At 41.0% G+C, this 19,170-nt stretch overlaps 2 protein-coding genes across 9 annotated transcripts; both read left to right on the top strand.

Annotated features, from left to right (window-relative positions):
- The first annotated feature begins 2,289 nt into the window (after positions 1 to 2,289).
- Positions 2,290 to 5,679, top strand: LOC103706646 (dof zinc finger protein DOF3.2-like). Of its 2 annotated transcripts, XM_088713871.2 has the most exons (4): positions 2,936 to 2,984; positions 3,076 to 3,209; positions 3,386 to 3,450; positions 4,580 to 5,679. In XM_088713871.2, exons 3-4 carry the CDS (start codon positions 3,406 to 3,408, stop codon positions 5,444 to 5,446), a joined length of 912 nt encoding a protein of 303 aa, XP_088569997.2. In that variant the 5' UTR covers positions 2,936 to 2,984; positions 3,076 to 3,209; positions 3,386 to 3,405; the 3' UTR covers positions 5,447 to 5,679. The 2 variants fall into 2 exon arrangements, with proteins under 2 accessions (XP_008789033.2, XP_088569997.2); XM_008790811.5 differs by lacking the exon at positions 3,386 to 3,450 and having other exon boundaries at positions 2,290 to 2,984.
- Positions 5,680 to 9,989: 4,310 nt separating this feature from the next.
- Positions 9,990 to 19,126, top strand: LOC103706647 (uncharacterized). Of its 7 annotated transcripts, XM_017842664.5 has the most exons (9): positions 10,126 to 10,374; positions 15,418 to 15,606; positions 15,703 to 15,981; positions 16,145 to 16,179; positions 16,258 to 16,344; positions 16,495 to 16,639; positions 16,768 to 17,196; positions 17,284 to 17,507; positions 17,610 to 18,484. In XM_017842664.5, the coding sequence occupies exons 1-9, from the start codon at positions 10,284 to 10,286 to the stop codon at positions 18,339 to 18,341; spliced, it is 2,211 nt and encodes a 736-aa protein (XP_017698153.4). In that variant the 5' UTR covers positions 10,126 to 10,283; the 3' UTR covers positions 18,342 to 18,484. The 7 variants fall into 7 exon arrangements, with proteins under 7 accessions (XP_008789036.4, XP_038988971.3, XP_008789037.4 ...); XM_008790814.6 differs by having other exon boundaries at positions 9,990 to 10,374; positions 16,768 to 17,507; positions 17,610 to 19,126; XM_039133043.3 differs by having other exon boundaries at positions 10,028 to 10,374; positions 16,261 to 16,344; positions 16,768 to 17,507; positions 17,610 to 18,746.
- The last annotated feature ends 44 nt before the right edge of the window (positions 19,127 to 19,170 follow it).

The following is a 19,170-nucleotide window of genomic DNA, read 5'->3' as shown; positions in this document are numbered from 1 at the left end:
GGGTTCTAGGTAGGGGCCCAAAAGGTTAGGATGGTTGTGATGAATGCTTTTAATTAACCTATATAATAATAATTTTTTTTAATTTCCAGATGCTAGTCGTAAAGCAGGTGACGCCGAATCCAGCAGCCGCATAAGGGTGAAAAACAGAGGCACAACATTCTCTGTTCGGATGCCGAATACAAAAAGCACGGCTCTTGCGTACTCCATTTACACCAAACCAAACGGACCGTCATCAATCAACGCCCAACTATCTATTTATTTAAACAAGAGAAAAAAAAAAAAGAGAGATCAAGATCTGTCACAAGGAAGAAGGTATTCCATGGTGCTTAATGTATTCCCATACACGGTTTTTACGCATATCCTTTCCCCTGTAACATATTAGAGCTAAGCTCGATTTGATACAGGGCCCATGCGGGAGAGAAGCTTCAACTTTCTAGGAGATGTGGACAAGTTCTGCTTATAGATGCCTGCATGCATTGGGTTGCGGTGCACTAGTAGCCCCACACCATTTGGAAAAGGATTCCAGGGTTGGGCGTTTGGGAATTTTTCCGTCAAGTTTTAGACTTGGTAAGTATTTTAGATGAATTTACCTTCCATGCTTTTGAACCAGAATTGGTCTTGCATCTTAATAGAGAAATGAAAAGCTAGCTCCCAAATATTAAAAGTTGAACTTAGACAAGAAAAAATGGCACCCATAGATGGGACATTGCGTTCAGATTTTTTTTTATGCAACTTTTGCACGGTAGATTCCTGTATTATAGTGAATAACTACCACATCATCCATCTCGAAGATGAGAGATTCTTTCTCTCTCTGTTTTTTTTTTTTGATAAAAATGACAATTCATATAGCTCTAACGTGAGTACAGCCTGCCAAATCAAAAGAAAGTAAAAAGTATAAGAGTTGAGGTATGCTCACCACCGATGTCCACAAAAACTTTTCAGAATGCCGGGTGACGAAGGTAGCGACCCAGTCTGCAGCACTGCTCACCTTCCTGAACACGTGTGATATATGAACCTCACTGAACTCCTGGAGCAGTCTGCAACACTCTCGGATGAGGGGATGACCGTCATCATACCTATCCACTCTCCGAATCCAATCGATTACGATCGAAGAATAACCCTCGAGGTGTACACACTATGCAGCCAGTACCCTTCTAGCATAAGAGATCCTTTCCTAGGTTGCCCGGAGCTCTGCCTCAAGTGCAATGAGGTTAGGTGTGCGTCGGCCTCCAACTGCAATCAATCTGCCGAGATGGTCTCGGATGACAAAGCCAATACCTCTAGACACTCCATCCGCCGATATACTACCATCAAAATTTACTTTGAGATGACCAGAGAATGGGGGCACCCAAGAAATAAAGACAAAGATGATATCTTATTGTATTTCAGAAATGAATAAGAGCTATCATTCTCTGAGATGAATAACGTGATGACCATTCATGATGGTATAGAATTTTATGGTGCAAAAATTGTAGAGCAAAGGATCCTGATTCTTTTCTTGACGAAAGAAACCCATATAATATTTGTCCAACATTAATAACAAAGCGACAGCAGCATAAATAAATTTTCATTGGTGTTATGGTTCTTGACTGTAAATTTAGATATATCTTGCTACTTCACGCAATTCATTTGCCAAGCTATAGTTTGCCATTCCGTTCTCCGAAAGGTGCGAACCTAAAAAAGATCATGTTCCTGGACCTGCACCGACTCTCTTCGCACCAGCAGCAGCAGCCAGCCATCATCCGTCAGTATTAGCAGTCTTTGGCCTCCAAAAACCACGCCCGTTTCCACAGACAGCTATGACTTTCCTCGTACGTCACTGAAAGCGCCGGCCAACGGCAAAGGCATGCCCATCCTGAGCGTTCCGACACCTCCAGATATTGTCCGTTATCTCCCCCCACCTCCATAACCGAACTCTGCGGCCACCCGACAAACCAAGGTCGGCCGCGCTCTTCCCCTGATGACGTCCTCTCTCCCTTCCGGTCACGTGCCCCTCGCCATCCCTCACGCCCCCATCCTCCTCCCTCCCAAGACGCCATGGCCCCCATCTCGCCTTCCACTTCTCCAAGTTTTTTATTAACAAAAAAAAAAACGATACAGAAAGAAATAGGAAGTTTTTTATTAAAAAGAAAAAAAAAAGACGATACGGAAAGAAATATCTCGCAGCCCGAAATATTCCGTCAGCTGCTGCCGCGGTCGGTTGCCACGTTAGCTTTTGGGCATCTTAAGGCGGGCCCACCCGACCAACCTTCCGACCGACAAAAGACGGGGATTGGTGGCAACCTCCCTGGCCCCCAACGCTCCTCCGTCCCCACCCATCCCCATTCCATCCTTCCTCCTCCACGCCCTGCTCGCCTCCTTCCCCACCTCCTTCTCCCTCCTCTGATCGCATCACTGTGGAGCTGAGCTCGCTTACGGCGACTCCCCATTTCGGTTTTCGTCCAACTACGAACATCAGACGGTCGGAACCGCCATCCATCCGGTGCGATCCATCATCGCTGGGGAACACCATAAAGGAAGAAAGGAGCTGGGGGCGTAGAAGCCAGAGAAAGCGAAAGCGAACTCTCTGCTCCCTCCTATCGTTCTTTACCAATCGCCAAGCCTCCGCTTTGACCGATGCGACTGTATTCTGACCGGTCAACACGTTTGCTCGCAATTATAGAATAAAATAAAATTTGATCAGGGGAGCACGGATCAGACGGCTAGGAGGACGGGACCACGTGGGCGGGACCGATTCCCGGCAATCATCGCGAGATCATGTGATATGATGCCGAGTAGATGGACCGCCGAGTCGAGGTCGCGGTGATTAATCGGCGAGCAGGCCCTGCGTGGGCCCCTTGCGGCGCTGTTGCGCTCCACGCCAAGGGGTGGCGTGGGGCCCGCGCCCCTTCTCCACCCCTCTTCATGAATCCGTTGCAGATCGCTCGAATTTTCCATGCTTTCTCTGCGTGCAAGCCAAACACATCTATCGTCTCGTACAGAAAGTAATCATTCTTCTCTCTCTCCCCCCTCTTTCTCTTTCTCTCTCTCTAGATTCTCGTTCTTACTTTCTTTCTTTCTTTCTTTCTTTTTTAGTTCGCAGCAGACGGGGAGCTCAGTTCTTCTCTCGGTCTTTCCACGAGCCTCTTCTTAGTCTTCTATATATATCAATCTAGAGCTTCCAAGAGATTTTGTTTGCATGGATGGAGATTTCTAATGCACACCAGCAGGTACTTAAGCACAAACAAGCCCAATACTCGTTTCTCCTTCCTCTTTCTTTACTTATCTTTAGATTTTCGAACTTGGTTAAAGGGGTTCGTTCCCCTAGCTGAGTTGACCAAAAGTGGAGGTTTTGGATATGTTTTATTTGCTCTCACGAACTCGATTTCTTTTTGAGGAAACGAAGTGGAATAGAGGGATCCCTGCATGATGTCTTATTTCCGGAGCTCTTTTGTGATGTGGGGATCTCAGGTTTGTAGAATTGGAGCTGACCCACTGTTTTCTAGTTGAGCAGTAGCGGAAAGGAAATCCTTCTCTTTTGAACAAAAAAAGAGATGAAGTCTTCATTTCTTTTTTTTCCCTGATTCATAGAGTGTCATCTCTCTCAAATCTTTACACCTACTTTGTTTGATTTTTTTTCTAGTTTGAAAGATTTTTCTAGCTGAGATACCCACATGTGGCTATGTTCTATATGATGCTTTTCTCTTTTCTGCTCAAGTTTCTTAAACTGTAAGAAAGAATTCATCACTTTCTTTAAAAGCTCTTTCTGTGATCTTGGATCTGAAGTTTAAAGAAATGGAGCTTCCACTGCTTTCAGATCTTTGGAGAAGCATGGTGGGGATGCCACCACCAGGGTTTGAAACCGTGGACCTCTCCCAAGTGGAGAAGCGAGCTAAAATTGTTTGGCTTCCACTGCTTTCGAATTGAACAGTAGATAGGAAAGAAATTCATTTTTTCCTTTTCTTCTCCCTTCTATAGTTCAAATTGCATGCAATCTCACACAAATTTTGCCAAAAGAAAAAAGAAGAAGAAGAAGAAGAGAGAGAACCCTTCTAGCTAGGTGATAGATCTCCTGTGTGACATGAGGGCAAGACTTGAATGACGAGGAAAACTAGAATCGATCAGATGCTGGACACGGAATCAGGGCTTGACTTGCACTCTTGATCATATTAACTTCTCGAGCTAGGACCCAACCATTTAAGGTGGCCGGCTACGGATCTGAATCCAACACCCAAATATCCTCCCTGCCACACTAGATTATATTCACATCTCCCTTGGACCGCCCCCCCTCCTCTTCCTCTCTCTCTCCGAGAAATCACTAGATCAAACCATATTGATTTTACCTACTTCTAAAGAAAAAAAATCATTTTGGTCAAAGTCATAATTCTTGTAAGTTGTTTGTTTTTTCTTCCCCCCTAGACTCTTAAACCCTCTGACGTTTGTTTCTTCCAACAAACGAAACATGAAACTAAGAAATCATTCCTGCTGAGAATTTTGGATGTTTTTGAATAAAAGGCAGAACCATATTCATGAATTGAATTTTATGCGTTCTTAATTAATTCATTCTCCTTTTATGCATGGACGGTGAGATCTGCCACAGGTCATGGCTACCCTTCCCTTAGAAGAAGTTCTTACTGGGTGCCCCAAGACACAGCAGCCGCAGCAGCAGGAGAGGAAGGCGAGGCCTCAGCCAGAGCAAGCCCTCAAGTGCCCAAGATGTGATTCCACCAACACCAAGTTCTGCTACTACAACAACTACAGCCTCTCCCAGCCCCGGTACTTCTGTAAGGGCTGCAGGAGGTACTGGACCAAAGGAGGCTCCCTTAGAAATGTCCCAGTTGGGGGTGGCTGCAGGAAGAACAAGAGGTCCTCCTCCTCTACTTCAAAGAGGGCCCAAGACCAAGCCCTCACCACCCACTCCAACCGACCACTCCCCACATTCCTCCCACCACCCCTTTCCTATGACCCCAGTGACTTCTCCTTAGCCTTTGCCAGGCTCCACGAACCACCCACCCCAGGCCAGTTAGGGCTGGATGACCATGACTCCTTCCTTCTAGGAAACCCTAACCCTAACCCTGGACATATCCCCACGGCAACTCCAGGCTTCCTTGACATTCTGAGAGGTGGGCTCCTTGACACCACCACCAACACCAATGCCTTCCACAATCTCTACTATGGGTTTGGGGGTCATGGCAGGATGGAGCAGGTGGAGGGTGGTGTTTCTGGGGAGGAGGTGGTGCTGCCCTTTGATGGAGGTCTAAGTGGTTCGACCACAACCACAACTGCAAGCACTCCAACGGCTAGCCAACGATCTTGCAGAGCTGCAGATGGAGGGGAGAGCAAGGTGTTTATGGGTCTGCAATGGCAGGTTGGCAGGGATGGCAACATGGCTATGGACCCTGGAAGAGAGTGCTGGAATGGGGTTGGTTCCTCCTGGCCCGGCCTCATCAACAGCTCCCTGATGTAGAGCAGTAGAGGTAGATATAGATCGATAGAAAGATAGTTATATTTTCTCCTTCAAATGGCGGTGTCTTAGTAGCCATATTTGGAAACTTTCTAGTTTCACTTTTTCATCCTTCTATATCAGTCTTAAGTTTTCCTTTTTCGTTATTTTCGTTGGTTATTTATGTTGGGCTTTTCTGTGAGTGGTGTTTCAACAATTATATACTAAATGAAACATTCAGATTTGTTTTCTGACCAGTGAATGGAAGTAATGGAATGGTGCATGCTCTGCATTAATGTTTTCTTTGGCAAAGGAAGAGATGGTATTTCCTTTCTAGGGTTTTGGCTTGAATGGAATGCATGTTCGCAGGGGTTTTGTGGAATTTGATGGTGAGTGAGAGCAGTGGTACTGGACTGGTGGTCTTCCCAACAAATTTCCTTCTCTTCATGATTGCCACAGTAACGAGGATCTTGCTATTGGTCTCTCCAAAAGGAAAGAAAAGACTCCAGGTTGGTAGTGTCTAATATTATAATGACCCTCATCTAACTTTGTATGCAGTGACATGGACTCTTGGTGAAGCAATCTCCATACCCAGCAACAAAATCCTAGTTAGATTTGGGGTATATCTTGCGTTCACCCAATAGAAAGCAATGGAAGGAATGCGAGCATGTGCACGCCAACCAACTTGCATGCAGCGCACGTGTCCGCATGCACATCCTACCACTTCCTTTAGAGGCCTCCATGTGTAGTGCTGCAAGGTGTCAGAGCTTGAGCTACTCCAAACTTAAGACTGTAAAGATCTCGGTGGAACTATACGTGACGAAGACGTACGTTGCCTTTTATATTGAAACATGTCCTTTGAAGTAGAGAGGGTCGACTGATGGAATAGGAGCTAATGGAGGCTCTTTCTTTCTTCCTTTTTTCTTCTCTCTCTCTCTCTCTCTCTCTCTCTCTCTCTCTCTCTCTCTTCAGGTAAGGGAGCACTGAATTCATGAAGAATGGTTCATGGATCACTGGATCAGTCCTGAGGGCTTGTCCAATTTAATGGCAGTCTAGAACAGGGGTACACTAAGTAGTCTAAGTTATTATTGATGTAGCATGTGAACCAAGAGGTTGTGATACTATGAAGATGTGGTTGAGTAGGGCTTTGTGTCCAAAGGACAAACGTACGTGCAGTACAGTGAATGAATGGGTTTTGCCTTTGAATGCTAGGCATGGGAGAGAGGAATAGCAAGGACCTACAGCTGATTTTTCGACCTTTTGACAATTTATAAAATCTTGGATCAATGATGATTCCATCCGGTACACTTCAGTTGGATCAGATTCCACTTATACTAAACAAAGAAGTAGAGATATATGAGACTCTGAGGCATGATTAGTGATGGATTCAAGGGACCAATCATGCACCTATATGATAGCTAGGGCTGGCTAGAGATATATAGGTCGACGGGACTCCCGGGGAAATTATGAAGACACAGAACAAGCTTGCCTTTGAAGAGTTTCTTGCCTTCGCAACCTATTGCATGTTCCTAAGTGCAAGCTTGAAACAAGGCATGAGGACTTCAAAAAAAAAAAAAAAAAAACATTAGGAGGAGGATCTGGAAGGGGATCAGGTTGTATCTTTTGCGCTAAAGAATGATTAATCTTCTTTCATGGTGGCGAGTATTGGATCATGCTTTGCTTTGATCTCAAAGCACTCCAAACTCCCTCATTCATCTACCTGTATGGATCTTGAAGTACTATTTGTGCGATCCATTGGAGATCATGCAAAGGAAGGTGAATTCTTGTTTGGCACCAAGGTTACAACCCTGATCCTTTGGAAAGGGGTCTGTGTAGTGTTTTTTTTTCCCCTCTGATACAAATACGAAAGCTGCAGAAGGGAAGTTGGCCAAGTTGGCTCGGCTACAGCTTTTTTTTTTTTTTCCTTTCTTTCTTTGGCCCCTGGGAGTTATCCGCTGAACTAATATATAAGTTCTGCTAAAGAATTAAATATATATCCCCCTTGCTTTTAACCTAATTCACCCAATTTTGTTTTATATTATCACTTCTACTAAACTAATATGCGAACAATAATGTTAGTTTACAAAACATAAAAATTTAATCTATGCTACTAGCTAGGACATTATTGAAAATGCGATGACTTACAATGTTGAAATCGACCTTTGTGAATTATTAAACATCACAGGGTTGGTGGTCCCACGGGAAGGCTTGGTTTGCATGCAATCAAGCCGTTACTGCAACAGGATTGATCGTCAGTTTCATTAATAGTTATAAATACGTGTTTGGATGCAAGTTGGTTGCTCGCTTTCATCCTTTTCTTGGATTGCACGAGACATATATCTGATGCTGAAGCCAAGCCAGTGCTGATGTATGTTGTGGCGATTCACATGTAGGTGGCAGCACTCATGGTAACTCCTCCATTGGAAGCCTCTTTCCATGCCTGCAACAATGCATTGCAGATTAGTTGTCATCATGTTTTCGTTTTCAATGGCATGAATCGAGTAGCAATGCCTTTCGACATCTAGTAGACTGCAAAACACCAAACCTCCATTGAGTTGGTGCAAGATAAGCTGCTAGCTCTTGTTAAATTGAACCAGGCCAGCATGGATCACTCATTTTTTTATCAAGGAGTACAACTTCGCAACCATGTTTAAGTGATATGACTTTTGGCGATAAAGCTAGAGATCTTGTACAACATAGGTCAAGGAATATCATGAAATTAAGTGTGAAGAAGTGATGGAACTTGTAATTTATCAAAATATATCCCTGGCCATGCATGCACGCGCATCAATTCACCTTGTCCTGGGTATTATTTCATCTTGACTTGTCTGTTTGCTCCTACTCGTTCCCAGCATTCTTGACTAGACTCGCTTGTGCCTTTACGTGCATGGTCTAAGTTGCATGCGAGAGGAAGGGATGTTACGGCTAGATAAATTGTTGATCCTTCTCTTTTAACCATTTAAGTTTTTGAGATTCAATGGTAAGTTGAAATGGTATCAGAACCAACGATCATGGATTCAAATCCGATCACTTTTGGTTGAGTTATTTTTAATTTATTCTTTTCTTCGGTCATTTGTTTATGCCTTCATGTGTGTACGTGGTTTGGCTTGCATTATTGGAGTTATTAAGACCACATTTTTATTGTTTATCCCTTCTCTAACAACTTACACTTTGGGAATATAATAATACGTTAGCAATAATTAATCCCACACCATCTACACATACAATTAATATGTGCAGGTTACCAGCCAATTTATATGATCCAGATTTGCCAAGAGGTTCAAACAAATCTAGGACATATCAAAATAAACCCAGCGAACAACTCAGTCTAGATAATTCTGATTACTTCATATTATTTGTATTGCTAGATTATATTCTGCTAGAATATCACAACCAATACAGTTTTCTATGCTTGCTATAGTAATCAAAGTAGCTCAGTAAAAGCAAAATAAATGCATTATGATCTATCTGAAATGACATAATTTCATCTTCTAGCTAGCTTCTTAATTTGTGCATGCATGCATGTCAAGTACTAGTCCTTATATTGTATCCTTTGCAACTTGACAGAGGTTTTATAATTTCTTGTAAACTATTGAAAATCCCAATAACCTCACCAGCTGTACTACTTGGTACCCTCATGTTAATTAAGTTGATTCGAGATGTAATTGAAATACTGGCAAATCAAGGTGTGAGCTTGCTATCAGAAAATTATTATATATCAGAAAATCTTATAGGAAACCAATGCATCAGACTTATATCTTATTATATCAAGATCTTATACAAACCATTACAAGCTACATTAAAATTGATGCAAGTGTTATGCAATTCAATTGATGTTTTAATAGCTGAAAGGTTCATTGATTGGCTTAACCTATGGAATCAATGGGCTTGGGCTCTACGGGCCAGGTAGCCTCTATGGACCCACACTAACTGATTGAAATTTTGAATCCATGAGCCTAGGATCTAGGCCTCCAAAGTTGCTGCCCTGTATTTCCTTTTTTTTTGGGAGTAAATTACAAAAATCTACTTAATGTTGGAGGATTATGTTTATTAAACTTATACCTAATTGTTTATAAAACCAACACTTATATCCAGTTAAATTAACGGTGCTAGAAAACTATTTATCTCAAAAGTTAAAATTGCCTTTAAGTGGACAAGAGGATACATTTTTTGTTTTATATTCTTGGATAGCTGTTATATTATTTAAAGTTATTTTAATTATTTTGAATTTTTTTATATGGTATTTAAATCTCATTCAAGATTAACGTTTTGAAATATTCTGTTAAGTCATGAATTAAAGTATTAGATAAAAATAATCATAGAAATAAATATAATTTTTTTAGTAGATATAAGTATAACTTATACATAATTTTAGAAGAGTTTTTATAATTTATTTTTTTTTATTTCCAAAAATAAATCTTACGTTGGTGTGCGGCGGTGTTGTCACGCGCACTGAAAATTTCGAATGGTTGCTTTCCCGCTCCTCGTCGTTTCCCGTTTCCAATGCCCTGCGCACCGTTATTTTGGGAACTGATAAGCGCACTCCGCTCTCTCCTTTTCCTTCTCTAAGTGCACTCCCTTTAAACATGACGGCGAGTCAGGAAATTGGCGAATGAGATGGGCGAAGGGGGGTGAATTTAAGAACCGCCCTAGTATTTCTCCCAAGGCTGTCTATTTCTTTCCCTAATCTCATTAAATAGCTTCCAGATAAAACCCCCGATTTCTCTCATCCCTCTCTCAATTTTTCTCCACGCCGATCTTTCTCCCGTTCTTCTTGTTTTTTTTTTCCTCCTAAAAATCCCGGGAGATCTCGGTTGAGGAGTTCGGTTTTTGATATATAGGAGATTGATTCAAAGGAAGCATGGAGACTCTTCCTCTCATCGACGTCTCCTCGGAGGACGATCTCCTCATCTCAGCGTCTTCCAATGCCGTTCCAGATCCACCCTCCCGTGGTACTTTCCCATTCCATTTCGATCTTGTTTTATTTTTTTTATATTTTTACTCCGGTTTTTTTATTATTATTTTTCTTGATTCTTTTGGATCAAAATGGGGGAGATTTGAGTTTTAGGTTTTCTTGGTTCCTTTTTGAACTTAGATTCGCACGATCCGTTTGCTCTTGCGTTATCGAAAGGCTGGTTTCTTTTTGATCCTTTTTGAAGTTGAAATCCCCAAATTTGTTGCGAAGGGAATCGATTTGGTTCTTGATGCGTGTTGTTATAGGTGTAATCAAAAATTTCTTTGCAAAATCTGACATCTATTGGAGGAGTAATGGACCCATGGAGTGTTTCTGGCGATAGGAAGTCATGATGGTTTTGTAACAATGTTTTGGAAGTTATTAGATCTTGAGCAAACAAAACTTATGATTATGATGTTCGATCTATTATGAAGCAAACCCAATGGTGTCTGGTAAATCATAGGGGAATTGCATGCATCATGTCAGATGCTGCAAAATGCATGTTTGATGCTCAAAGATATGTTAATTTTTAGCTCGGTGAGTCAGATATGTGGCTCTTGCAGAGGCGAGTATAGCTTGTGATCATTACTTCCATAGATCTTGCTAGGGAAGGACAAAGTGCAGTAGCTTTTGGTTTTGCACATAAGTGATTATATATCTAGTCTTTTGCCCATCCTTATTCTTTTAGTCTCCATATGATACTGGGAGCACATTGTATATCTAATGATTTGCGCATTGCATTTATACATGCACCACATGCGCTGATATACTCACAGGGCATGAGTTTTTTGAGCTATCAGCTGAACATATTTCTCATTTCAGCCTATCAAGCACAGCATTTTGCTCGTGCTAAACTTTTATTGTAGTCTGTAGAAAATTCAGGGATTCTTTGTGTGGGTATCTGTTACTGGAGATCATCACCGTTGTGTTGAACTGCTGAAACTCTCCTACAGTCAAGCCCTCTATGGGACTACCTCGCTTAGGTACTGTTATAGCATTAAGCTGAGTGGTGACTCCTTTTTTTTTGATCTTGGGCAGACTAGTTAATGAAATGCCCAGCCTTGCATATGGAAAAGTCTCGAAGTTATAGTACCATGCAAGGCAAAATTTTAGCATTTTGTACAACAGTTAAATTGTTGCATATTGACTAATTTTATATTTTATTTCCCAATTTATTTTTTGAATATAATTTACATTTTCTATTAGGTTGTTCATTGCATAGATTTATCATTTTTTGGTTTTTATCTTGTGTAAAAATAAATTAGACAATGGAAATTTGAGCTTTATAAGGTCGATAAGCATATGTTTTCCTTTAGTAAAATAAGATTCAAAACAAGGTTGTGCATGGTTGTTCCATTCTTTCTCATGTAACCAAGACTTGGAGTTTTCATGATCAGCTAACCAAACAATTGTTTTCTGCATAATATGTGAGTGAGGCACATAGATCCTGAAGTCCCTGTACCATCTGCATGTTTCAATTAGTAGAACTTTTATAGTCTTAGTCTATAAAACTTTCAGTATTAGTATGTAGTCTTTAATAACATGATACAACATAAAAGATAAACTTAGATTCCCAATGGCTTATGCTGGAATTGCTGTATCTGGTTTTGCTTTGCTAACATGTTCAAAGATCTGCTAGAATATATCTCATGCTAGCATGGATGACAAAGTACATACCCAGCGGTTCCCAGTGAAGTTTTTTTTCTTTTCTTTTTGATATCTAAGCAAGCCATCCGGCCTTTGTTTACTACCAATTAAATGTAGTCCTCTTTCAGCATTCTAGGAATTTATTAACAACTTTAATGAACATAAAGATCGATTGATGCTTAAACATTCATGTATCTAGATTCTAGGAATGCTGTCTTTACATGACTGGTGTATAATCTTGTTCGGCACCACCTCTTAGATTCTGCTTACTTCCTCATTGATCACCAAGAGATTTGTTTTAGCAGTTGGTTGTTGTATGTTGAGCCACCTTTTTTGATTTTTCTTGTGAAGGCACTACTGATAATAGAATTTGTCTGGCTTTCTGTTTAGTCTATTATTTATCCAACATTTAACTTGCTAGATAATTTTTGATTATGTATTTCCCCCCAATAATCAATTGCCCATGATTCATCAACTTTAATATATGATAAGTATCCCCTGCTCGCAGCCATATACTTAATTTACATGGTAAACTAGCTTAAGCTCAATTAATGACATTGATATTCAGTACATAAAGTTCTCTGGCCTATCATTTGTAAGAATGTATTATTTCTTGAACATTGGTGCTCATATCTAGCAATACATACTCCAAAGTGCCCGTAACCTGCCTGCTAGCAGTCCCAAACAAGCCAAGGTGTAAAGTTGACTGTTTTAAATTTGTGCAACATATGCTAAAGTGCTGCATTAAAGTGTCACATAAATGTGGACAGCGCGAAGAGAGCTGATCAGCTGTTTTTTCAGTTTCAATTGTAGAAGATTCATGTAAGAGTAAGACAGATCTTAAGTGTGTGCATCTGTATGTGTGTGTTTGTAGACGCATGCAGACACAAGCAGTTACATATATAAACCAAGGGCTCAAAATCTAGTTATTGCCGCTCCATGGTGTCACATAAAACTCACCATTGCAATTTCATTAGCTGAACATAATATCTCTCCTAGAATATACTATTTAGTGTTACAAAATCTTTTCGTAGTCGATGCATTCACCTATATAAATAGGTCTTTTATGATATTTAATTTTTGTTAAATAGAATGTAAAAGTAACTATTGTGGTTCAAATTTGGCCTGAGGGTGACCATGCCGGAGGAGTCGGGGGAGCCGCCGGTCGAGATGGAGAAAAAACGCCACCTTTCGTGCGCCGGCGTACCTGCACAAAGCCTCACCATTGATTTCAGTGAGGGCCCTCCGATGCTTAAGTTAGCGTGGAGTTTTTGTTGGCCAAAGATCCTTTAGGCGTTACTTAATGGGGCTACTTATAGTCCCGCCAGAGGTACTCAGATGGCGGAGGTATGGCCCGTTGTCATCATGGGAGGAGATAGCTTTGGCCAGATGGCGTGCAGCCAGGACTTGCTTGAGGCACACGGTGTAGGCCGTTCTTATGATCAGTATGGTGTTGGCAGATGTGGCAAGGCATGGCCCTTGACAACAAGTATGATTGGGGCAGCATAGCGTGGCCAGCAAGCTAAGCATGGTGCGGCGAGGTTGTAATGTACGGCCGTGTGTCCGGGCATGGGTGCCCGCATAGGTGCGCACGTGGATGCGGCCGTAGGTGAGGTCGGGCTCGCTTGGAGGCCGCAGTGTATATTTGGTGAGGTCAGCTCAGTAGGCGTTAAGGTTGGGCCGACTTGGGGGCCGCGATATATGTTTGATGAGGTCGGCTCGGCGGGCCCTGAGGTCGGCCTAGCCTTTCTGACTCTAAGGTTTGCTTAGTAGGGCGCCCCAAGCTCGGGCCGGGGCGCATCGTCGCATAGGACACCCCGAACTTGGCCAGGGCGTGTCGTCGTATAGGGCGCTCCGGGCTTGGGCCAAGGCGCGTCGTTGCATATCCCTGCAGTCGAGGGAGCTTTTTGGCTTGTAGTCGACGTAGTAGGGCGCCTCGAACTCAAGCCCGGGACGTTATTATAAGCACCACAAGATATTGCTACAGGTCGTAGCAGCGGAGAGATCCGAATGAGGTCGGCGGGACCTTTGGCAAAATCCGAGATCGGACTGGCTCTTAGCAGGACCGAGGTTTGGTCTGGTCGATGTTGAGGTCTGCTTGGCCGGAATGGGGTGGTACGATCCATTTTGCCCCCTATCAATAACTTTAACGTAATATTAGGAGAGAGGAAGATGAAAGCATTTTCATGTTGTCGCTTACTGGAAAGCCCAACATAATAAACTTATAAGGAACTAAATGTGTTAATTACCCAGAACTTGTATGAGATCCACTATATCCAAAAGCAAATAGGTAGAGAGATAAAAGGAAATTGCTAGAAAAGATTCATCTATATCAAGTGTGACAAAAAGTTCTTTGTTGTTCTTAGGCTCTCACAGTTCACAATCTGGTTTTTGCAATCTACGTTAAAATAACGATGGCTGATTAGAATCTCACCATAGGATTGGAATCAACATGGATCATGTTATTGGGGTAGCACCCCATGTATAAAGTCCTTTTCCCATGATTTGTTAGGCTCTGTCTTTTCGGATGTTCTTAACCAGATAGATGCTAATGCATGAAACTAGCAACGTCCATGAGGCATTGAATTTCTAAGAGTAAAGGAAAATAGATCTGAATGTTTTGGTATCTAAAATTTAGAGGTGAATATTTTAAATTCCTGCAATCATGTGTCAATCTTTGGGCATATATAAGTCTTAAACAGAAGTTGGATAAAAAACTTTGTTTATTCCTGGGGCCTAAAGACAAATGTCCTTGTGTTCCATATAATTTTGGATTCTGATCTTATTTCACATATACTTGCTTCATTTTGTTAAAGATTTTTTGTTTTCATATATTTAAAAAATTCTTAAAATTTTAGAGATAATCTCATAATTCATGAGATGAGTCATTCTAGGCTCCTCTAAGTTTATGGTATGGTCCCAATTTCATCATTGAAATATAAATTTCTAATCTACAAGAATCTAAAAATCTGCAAGTCATGACCTACATGAAACAATCAATCTGAAAGGTCCATAAAGTCAGCTTAAATTCATTGCTTCATGTGGATTAATAATAGTTGAATTTAAGAAACGAGCACGAGAGCTTTGTTAGTTATGATGTCGCAATGTTTCCAGGTGGTTCAAATTCGATTTTTTTATAGTCGTTATGTTGCTGTCTTAACAAGAAGGTTATGAAGGGGAGCATATGTCATAAAAAATTGGTTTGGAGTGCATATGTCAATCTTTTGAATAAAATTTTGTTATTGTAAATTGACAAAATTGAAATTTAACCAACAGAATAGTTAAGCAGGCATAAAGAACCAGTAGTTAGATGACCTTGGCTCTTTTTTCTTAGTTAACCTCTTATTTGACAGTGGCCACTGCCCTGATTTTTGTCATTAATTTAATTGAGCAGGCCTTTCAGAAAATCATAATGAAAATATGATTGTCAGTGCTGAGGAAGGGGAGGGTCCGGTGAAAATGAGCAAGAAATTGGAACAAGTCCTTGAATTATCAGAGTCTCCAGAGCAACAGCGAGTAAACTCTCGCAAGTACAACTTGCGCAAAAGTTTAGCCTGGGATAGTGCATTTTTTACAAGTGAAGGTATCTATCTCTGTGCTTGGCAAAATCACTTCTTTCTTATATTGTAAATGCATGATGCACTCATTATTGTTTTGGATCTTAAATACATGTATGCAGGTGTTCTCAACCCTGAAGAGTTGGCTATTGTAAATAGCACTTTTGGGAAGGCTGAAGAATCTTCATTACCTGGAATTCCGGAAGATATTAGGAAGTCCACAGAGTCAACATCTACCTTAGATAGTGATACCTTGGCATTAGAAAACCTTGAAGTAGAATTGTTTGAAAATGTACGGGCTTCCATTCAGAAATCTCTTGGAAAATATGAGAATGCTTCAAATGTGGTAGACTCCTGCAAGACAAAAGAACATGGGGAGCTCAATGCACCATTCCTTGGTTGTGAGATTTTTCCACCTGTAAAATTGATAAAATGCTCATGTCTGCTACTGTCTAGTTTACTCGAATGGTCTTTTGTTTTATTTTGCTTTGTAATACTGTTTTCCCTTTTGTATCTATTGGTTGACATTATTTTTGATGTGTATATGCTAATACTGTTTTGCAGCATCAAATACAGTTGAATTATTATCTCAGAACAAGGTACGCTCTGTTCACGACCGCCTTGCTATTGTTTATGTGTGAAAGTGCATAGTTAGGTAATAATTTCTGTTACTTTAGAAGAAGCCTCCTATTGGGATGAAAAGGCATGTTGTCACCAAGAAACTTTCAGACCATACTTCTGAGTGCCCACGTAGCATGAAAGGGGTATGCCCTAATTATATTGATAAATTTACCTTTTTGTTTCCTATGGTTTTGCATGTGGTTGATCTAACACTTTGTTCCTTACATTGCTTGTATATAGACAGGTTTTTGCATTGTGTTGCTAAACTAACATTGCTTATTATTTGAATAAAGGCTACAAATAAAAGTGCAGACTCAAAACCATCATTAAAGCCACCAAGAGTTGTATCTCGAACAACTTTGCCAACGGCGCCAAACAAGTCAGGTTTTGGTCCTGGGAACATCCAACCAAGGAGTAGCATTGGGAAACCTTTTCCTGGTACACATTTTGAAATAAACTCTGATATTTCATCAAATATTTGGGCATTCTCATTCTGATTTCTGATGAATACATGTATGTCCATTCTGTTTAGTGACTTAGATTTTATGTCCATGTGGTGGTTGCAGGCAATTTAATTAATCGGCAATCTATTATAGTTCCTAAAAAGATAAATGGAGACTCATCCATTGTCACTTCTAATTCTGTTCGATCACCAAGAGCTATTTATGGTTCACCCTTAGTCTATCCCTTATCAACTTCTTGTTCATCGCATAGTGGTTCTGTTAGTAGTTCATCTGATTCAACAGGTAAATCTCCTTCGAAGACTACAAGGAAAAGAGTTGCTTCTAGAATTACAAATCATTCTCCACCGGGGTCAACCACTAAGAAAACCCCTGTGAAAGCATCCAAAATTAAAACCATGTCCAGCAATGCAAGTAATCCCCCAATACATCCAAAATCTACATTCAAGTTCTCAGCAAATATGTCTCCAAATAGTTCGCTAGACAGCGTGGCTTCAGAGTCATCTTCATCAGCCTCCATTACTGCAAAGCCCGGTATTTTGAGGGATAGCCTTGACACTGGATCTTTGTCATTCTCCCCTGCCTTGGCAGGTCCTGAGAGTATCATCGTTCATTCATCAGGTTTACGGAAACTATCAGCTGGTCATCCATACGTCGGAAGTGAAAATTCTGCAACCATTTCTCATAGTCAGTGTATCAGCAAAGGTTCTTCAGAAATTCGTGTAATTTCTGAACCATCGATTGGGGAGAACTCTAAAAGATGTACTAATAATAGCTCTGGTACTAAAAGCATAAAACCATCAGGACTTCGAAAGCCAACACCCAAGATTGGATATTTTGATGCGGTCAGTCCACAAAACAGTTTTCTGTTCTATCTTTTTCCACCCCTTATTCTTTTGTAATTTATACACTTTGCTTCTAACTTGGAAACTGTTTCTGATTTCCAGGAGAAGTCCCTTGGGCGCAATGTTGAAACATTTTCCCAGCCTGGCAAGTTACGGAACATAATTAGAAGTACTGGAAACAGAAACCCTGTCGGGGTAAACAAACCGAAACCCAGTAAGCTTCAATTAATAAGACCTGCAGCGAAGAATGCGTCCACAAAGTGTGATCCTCCACGCATCCAATTGACAGGTCCGTCTTCTACTCATAACATGAAACCTGCATCGCCTACATATCTGCAACAACTGTCAGAACCTTCTGAATTAGGTGGCACTATTAGGATGACAGAAAATCATGACTCGTGCTCTGATGTTAGCAAGGTTTTGCCTCCTTGTTTGAGTGAAGAAAGCCATTCCAAGGTTTCAAAAGTAGCAAATGGAGTGGTTGATACAGATGAATTTGGTCAGTTTTCTAACCCGAGCTCTGGAGGGCAAACCTGTCAGGAACATTCAGAGTTTGTAACTGCATTTCCAATTGAAAATGAATCTATGATGTCTAATGGTAAATATGGTGATTGTATCGGCAAAGTGAAGACATATGAGCAACCATCATGTGGGTACATAAAGCAGAGCCATATGGAAAGTGACTTGCATTCAGTTACCAGAAGCATTGAGAAGGAGAATTTGTTTCCTGCTGATGAAACTGATGGCAGGAGCAAAGATTTGCTGGCTAAGAATTTGATGCTGCCAATGGAAGAAAGCATAGAGGAAAAGGTATCCTCCCTCTCTCTTTCCTGAACAAAGTACTTGACTGTTGGCAGGGATCTGGAATTTCTATTTGGCTATGCCATTGCTTTGGAACAGAACTTTCATGCTCTACAAAGTTCATGAAAGTGAGTTCCCTTTCTGTTTATCCAAGTCCACAGCATCCCATATTGAACACAAAAATTCTCTTGGCATTTGAGTTCATTCAACAGTACGAATGGATCAATAAATTCAGACCTTGTTCCTTGGGCTTGATGAATGTACCAATTGGCTATTCTACTACTGCTGTTAATCTCTGAATAAGTGGTGAGAGGAAGGTATTTCAGATGATTTAATTGTCAAAATGATGTCATATGATGCAACTGTTTTTCTTGGTCTGGAGGTGTACTTGCTTGTGCTCTTGAAAATAGTCCACTGGGCCGTTGTGTTGTCTTGAAACGTGGGTTGTGGATAATATGTGAAGATTTGGTCTCTACATGCTCTAAAACCTTGAGAAACTACCCAACTTTGAAGGTAACTCCATGTTTAAGCATGCCTTTGATTTGATTCAAAGAATTTTGCAACTTGCCCATGTTCATATTATGAAACTTAGGATTCTAGAGTCCAGGTGCTGCTCTCCCATTACAGCATTATTCTTGTCTGCAGTACATCAGCACCGTGCTTCTGTTCAGAGATTTATGATATGACAATATTCATGCATAGGCAAAAAAACATATTTCTTGAGGATAGACTCACAATATGAGTGATTCTTTTTCCTGCTCACCCTCAAATTTTGCCGTGCAAAATGAATACTTTATTTGGACTGCCACTGTCTTCAATTTGCTTGTTTAGAATGGCAGATGGGGGGGATAAAAAATGCTGC

This window comes from Phoenix dactylifera, chromosome 17 (assembly GCF_051530095.1).
Source record: "Phoenix dactylifera cultivar Ajwa chromosome 17, Ajwa_hap1_PhDact_Kaust_v1.1, whole genome shotgun sequence".
NCBI lineage: Eukaryota > Viridiplantae > Streptophyta > Magnoliopsida > Arecales > Arecaceae > Phoenix > Phoenix dactylifera.
This window is presented reverse-complemented; position numbering and strand designations above follow the sequence as displayed.

Coding starts and splice junctions, on each gene's coding strand:
- LOC103706646 (XM_088713871.2), top strand. CDS start 3,406: ATGATGTCTTATTTCCGGAGCTCTTTTGTGATGTGGGGATCTCAG. Junction 3,451..4,579: donor TTGTGATGTGGGGATCTCAG/GTTTGTAGAATT, acceptor GATCTGCCACAG/GTCATGGCTACCCTTCCCTT.
- LOC103706647 (XM_008790814.6), top strand. CDS start 10,284: ATGGAGACTCTTCCTCTCATCGACGTCTCCTCGGAGGACGATCTCCTC. Junction 10,375..15,417: donor TCCAGATCCACCCTCCCGTG/GTACTTTCCCAT, acceptor TTAATTGAGCAG/GCCTTTCAGAAAATCATAAT. Junction 16,345..16,494: donor GCCCACGTAGCATGAAAGGG/GTATGCCCTAAT, acceptor ATTTGAATAAAG/GCTACAAATAAAAGTGCAGA.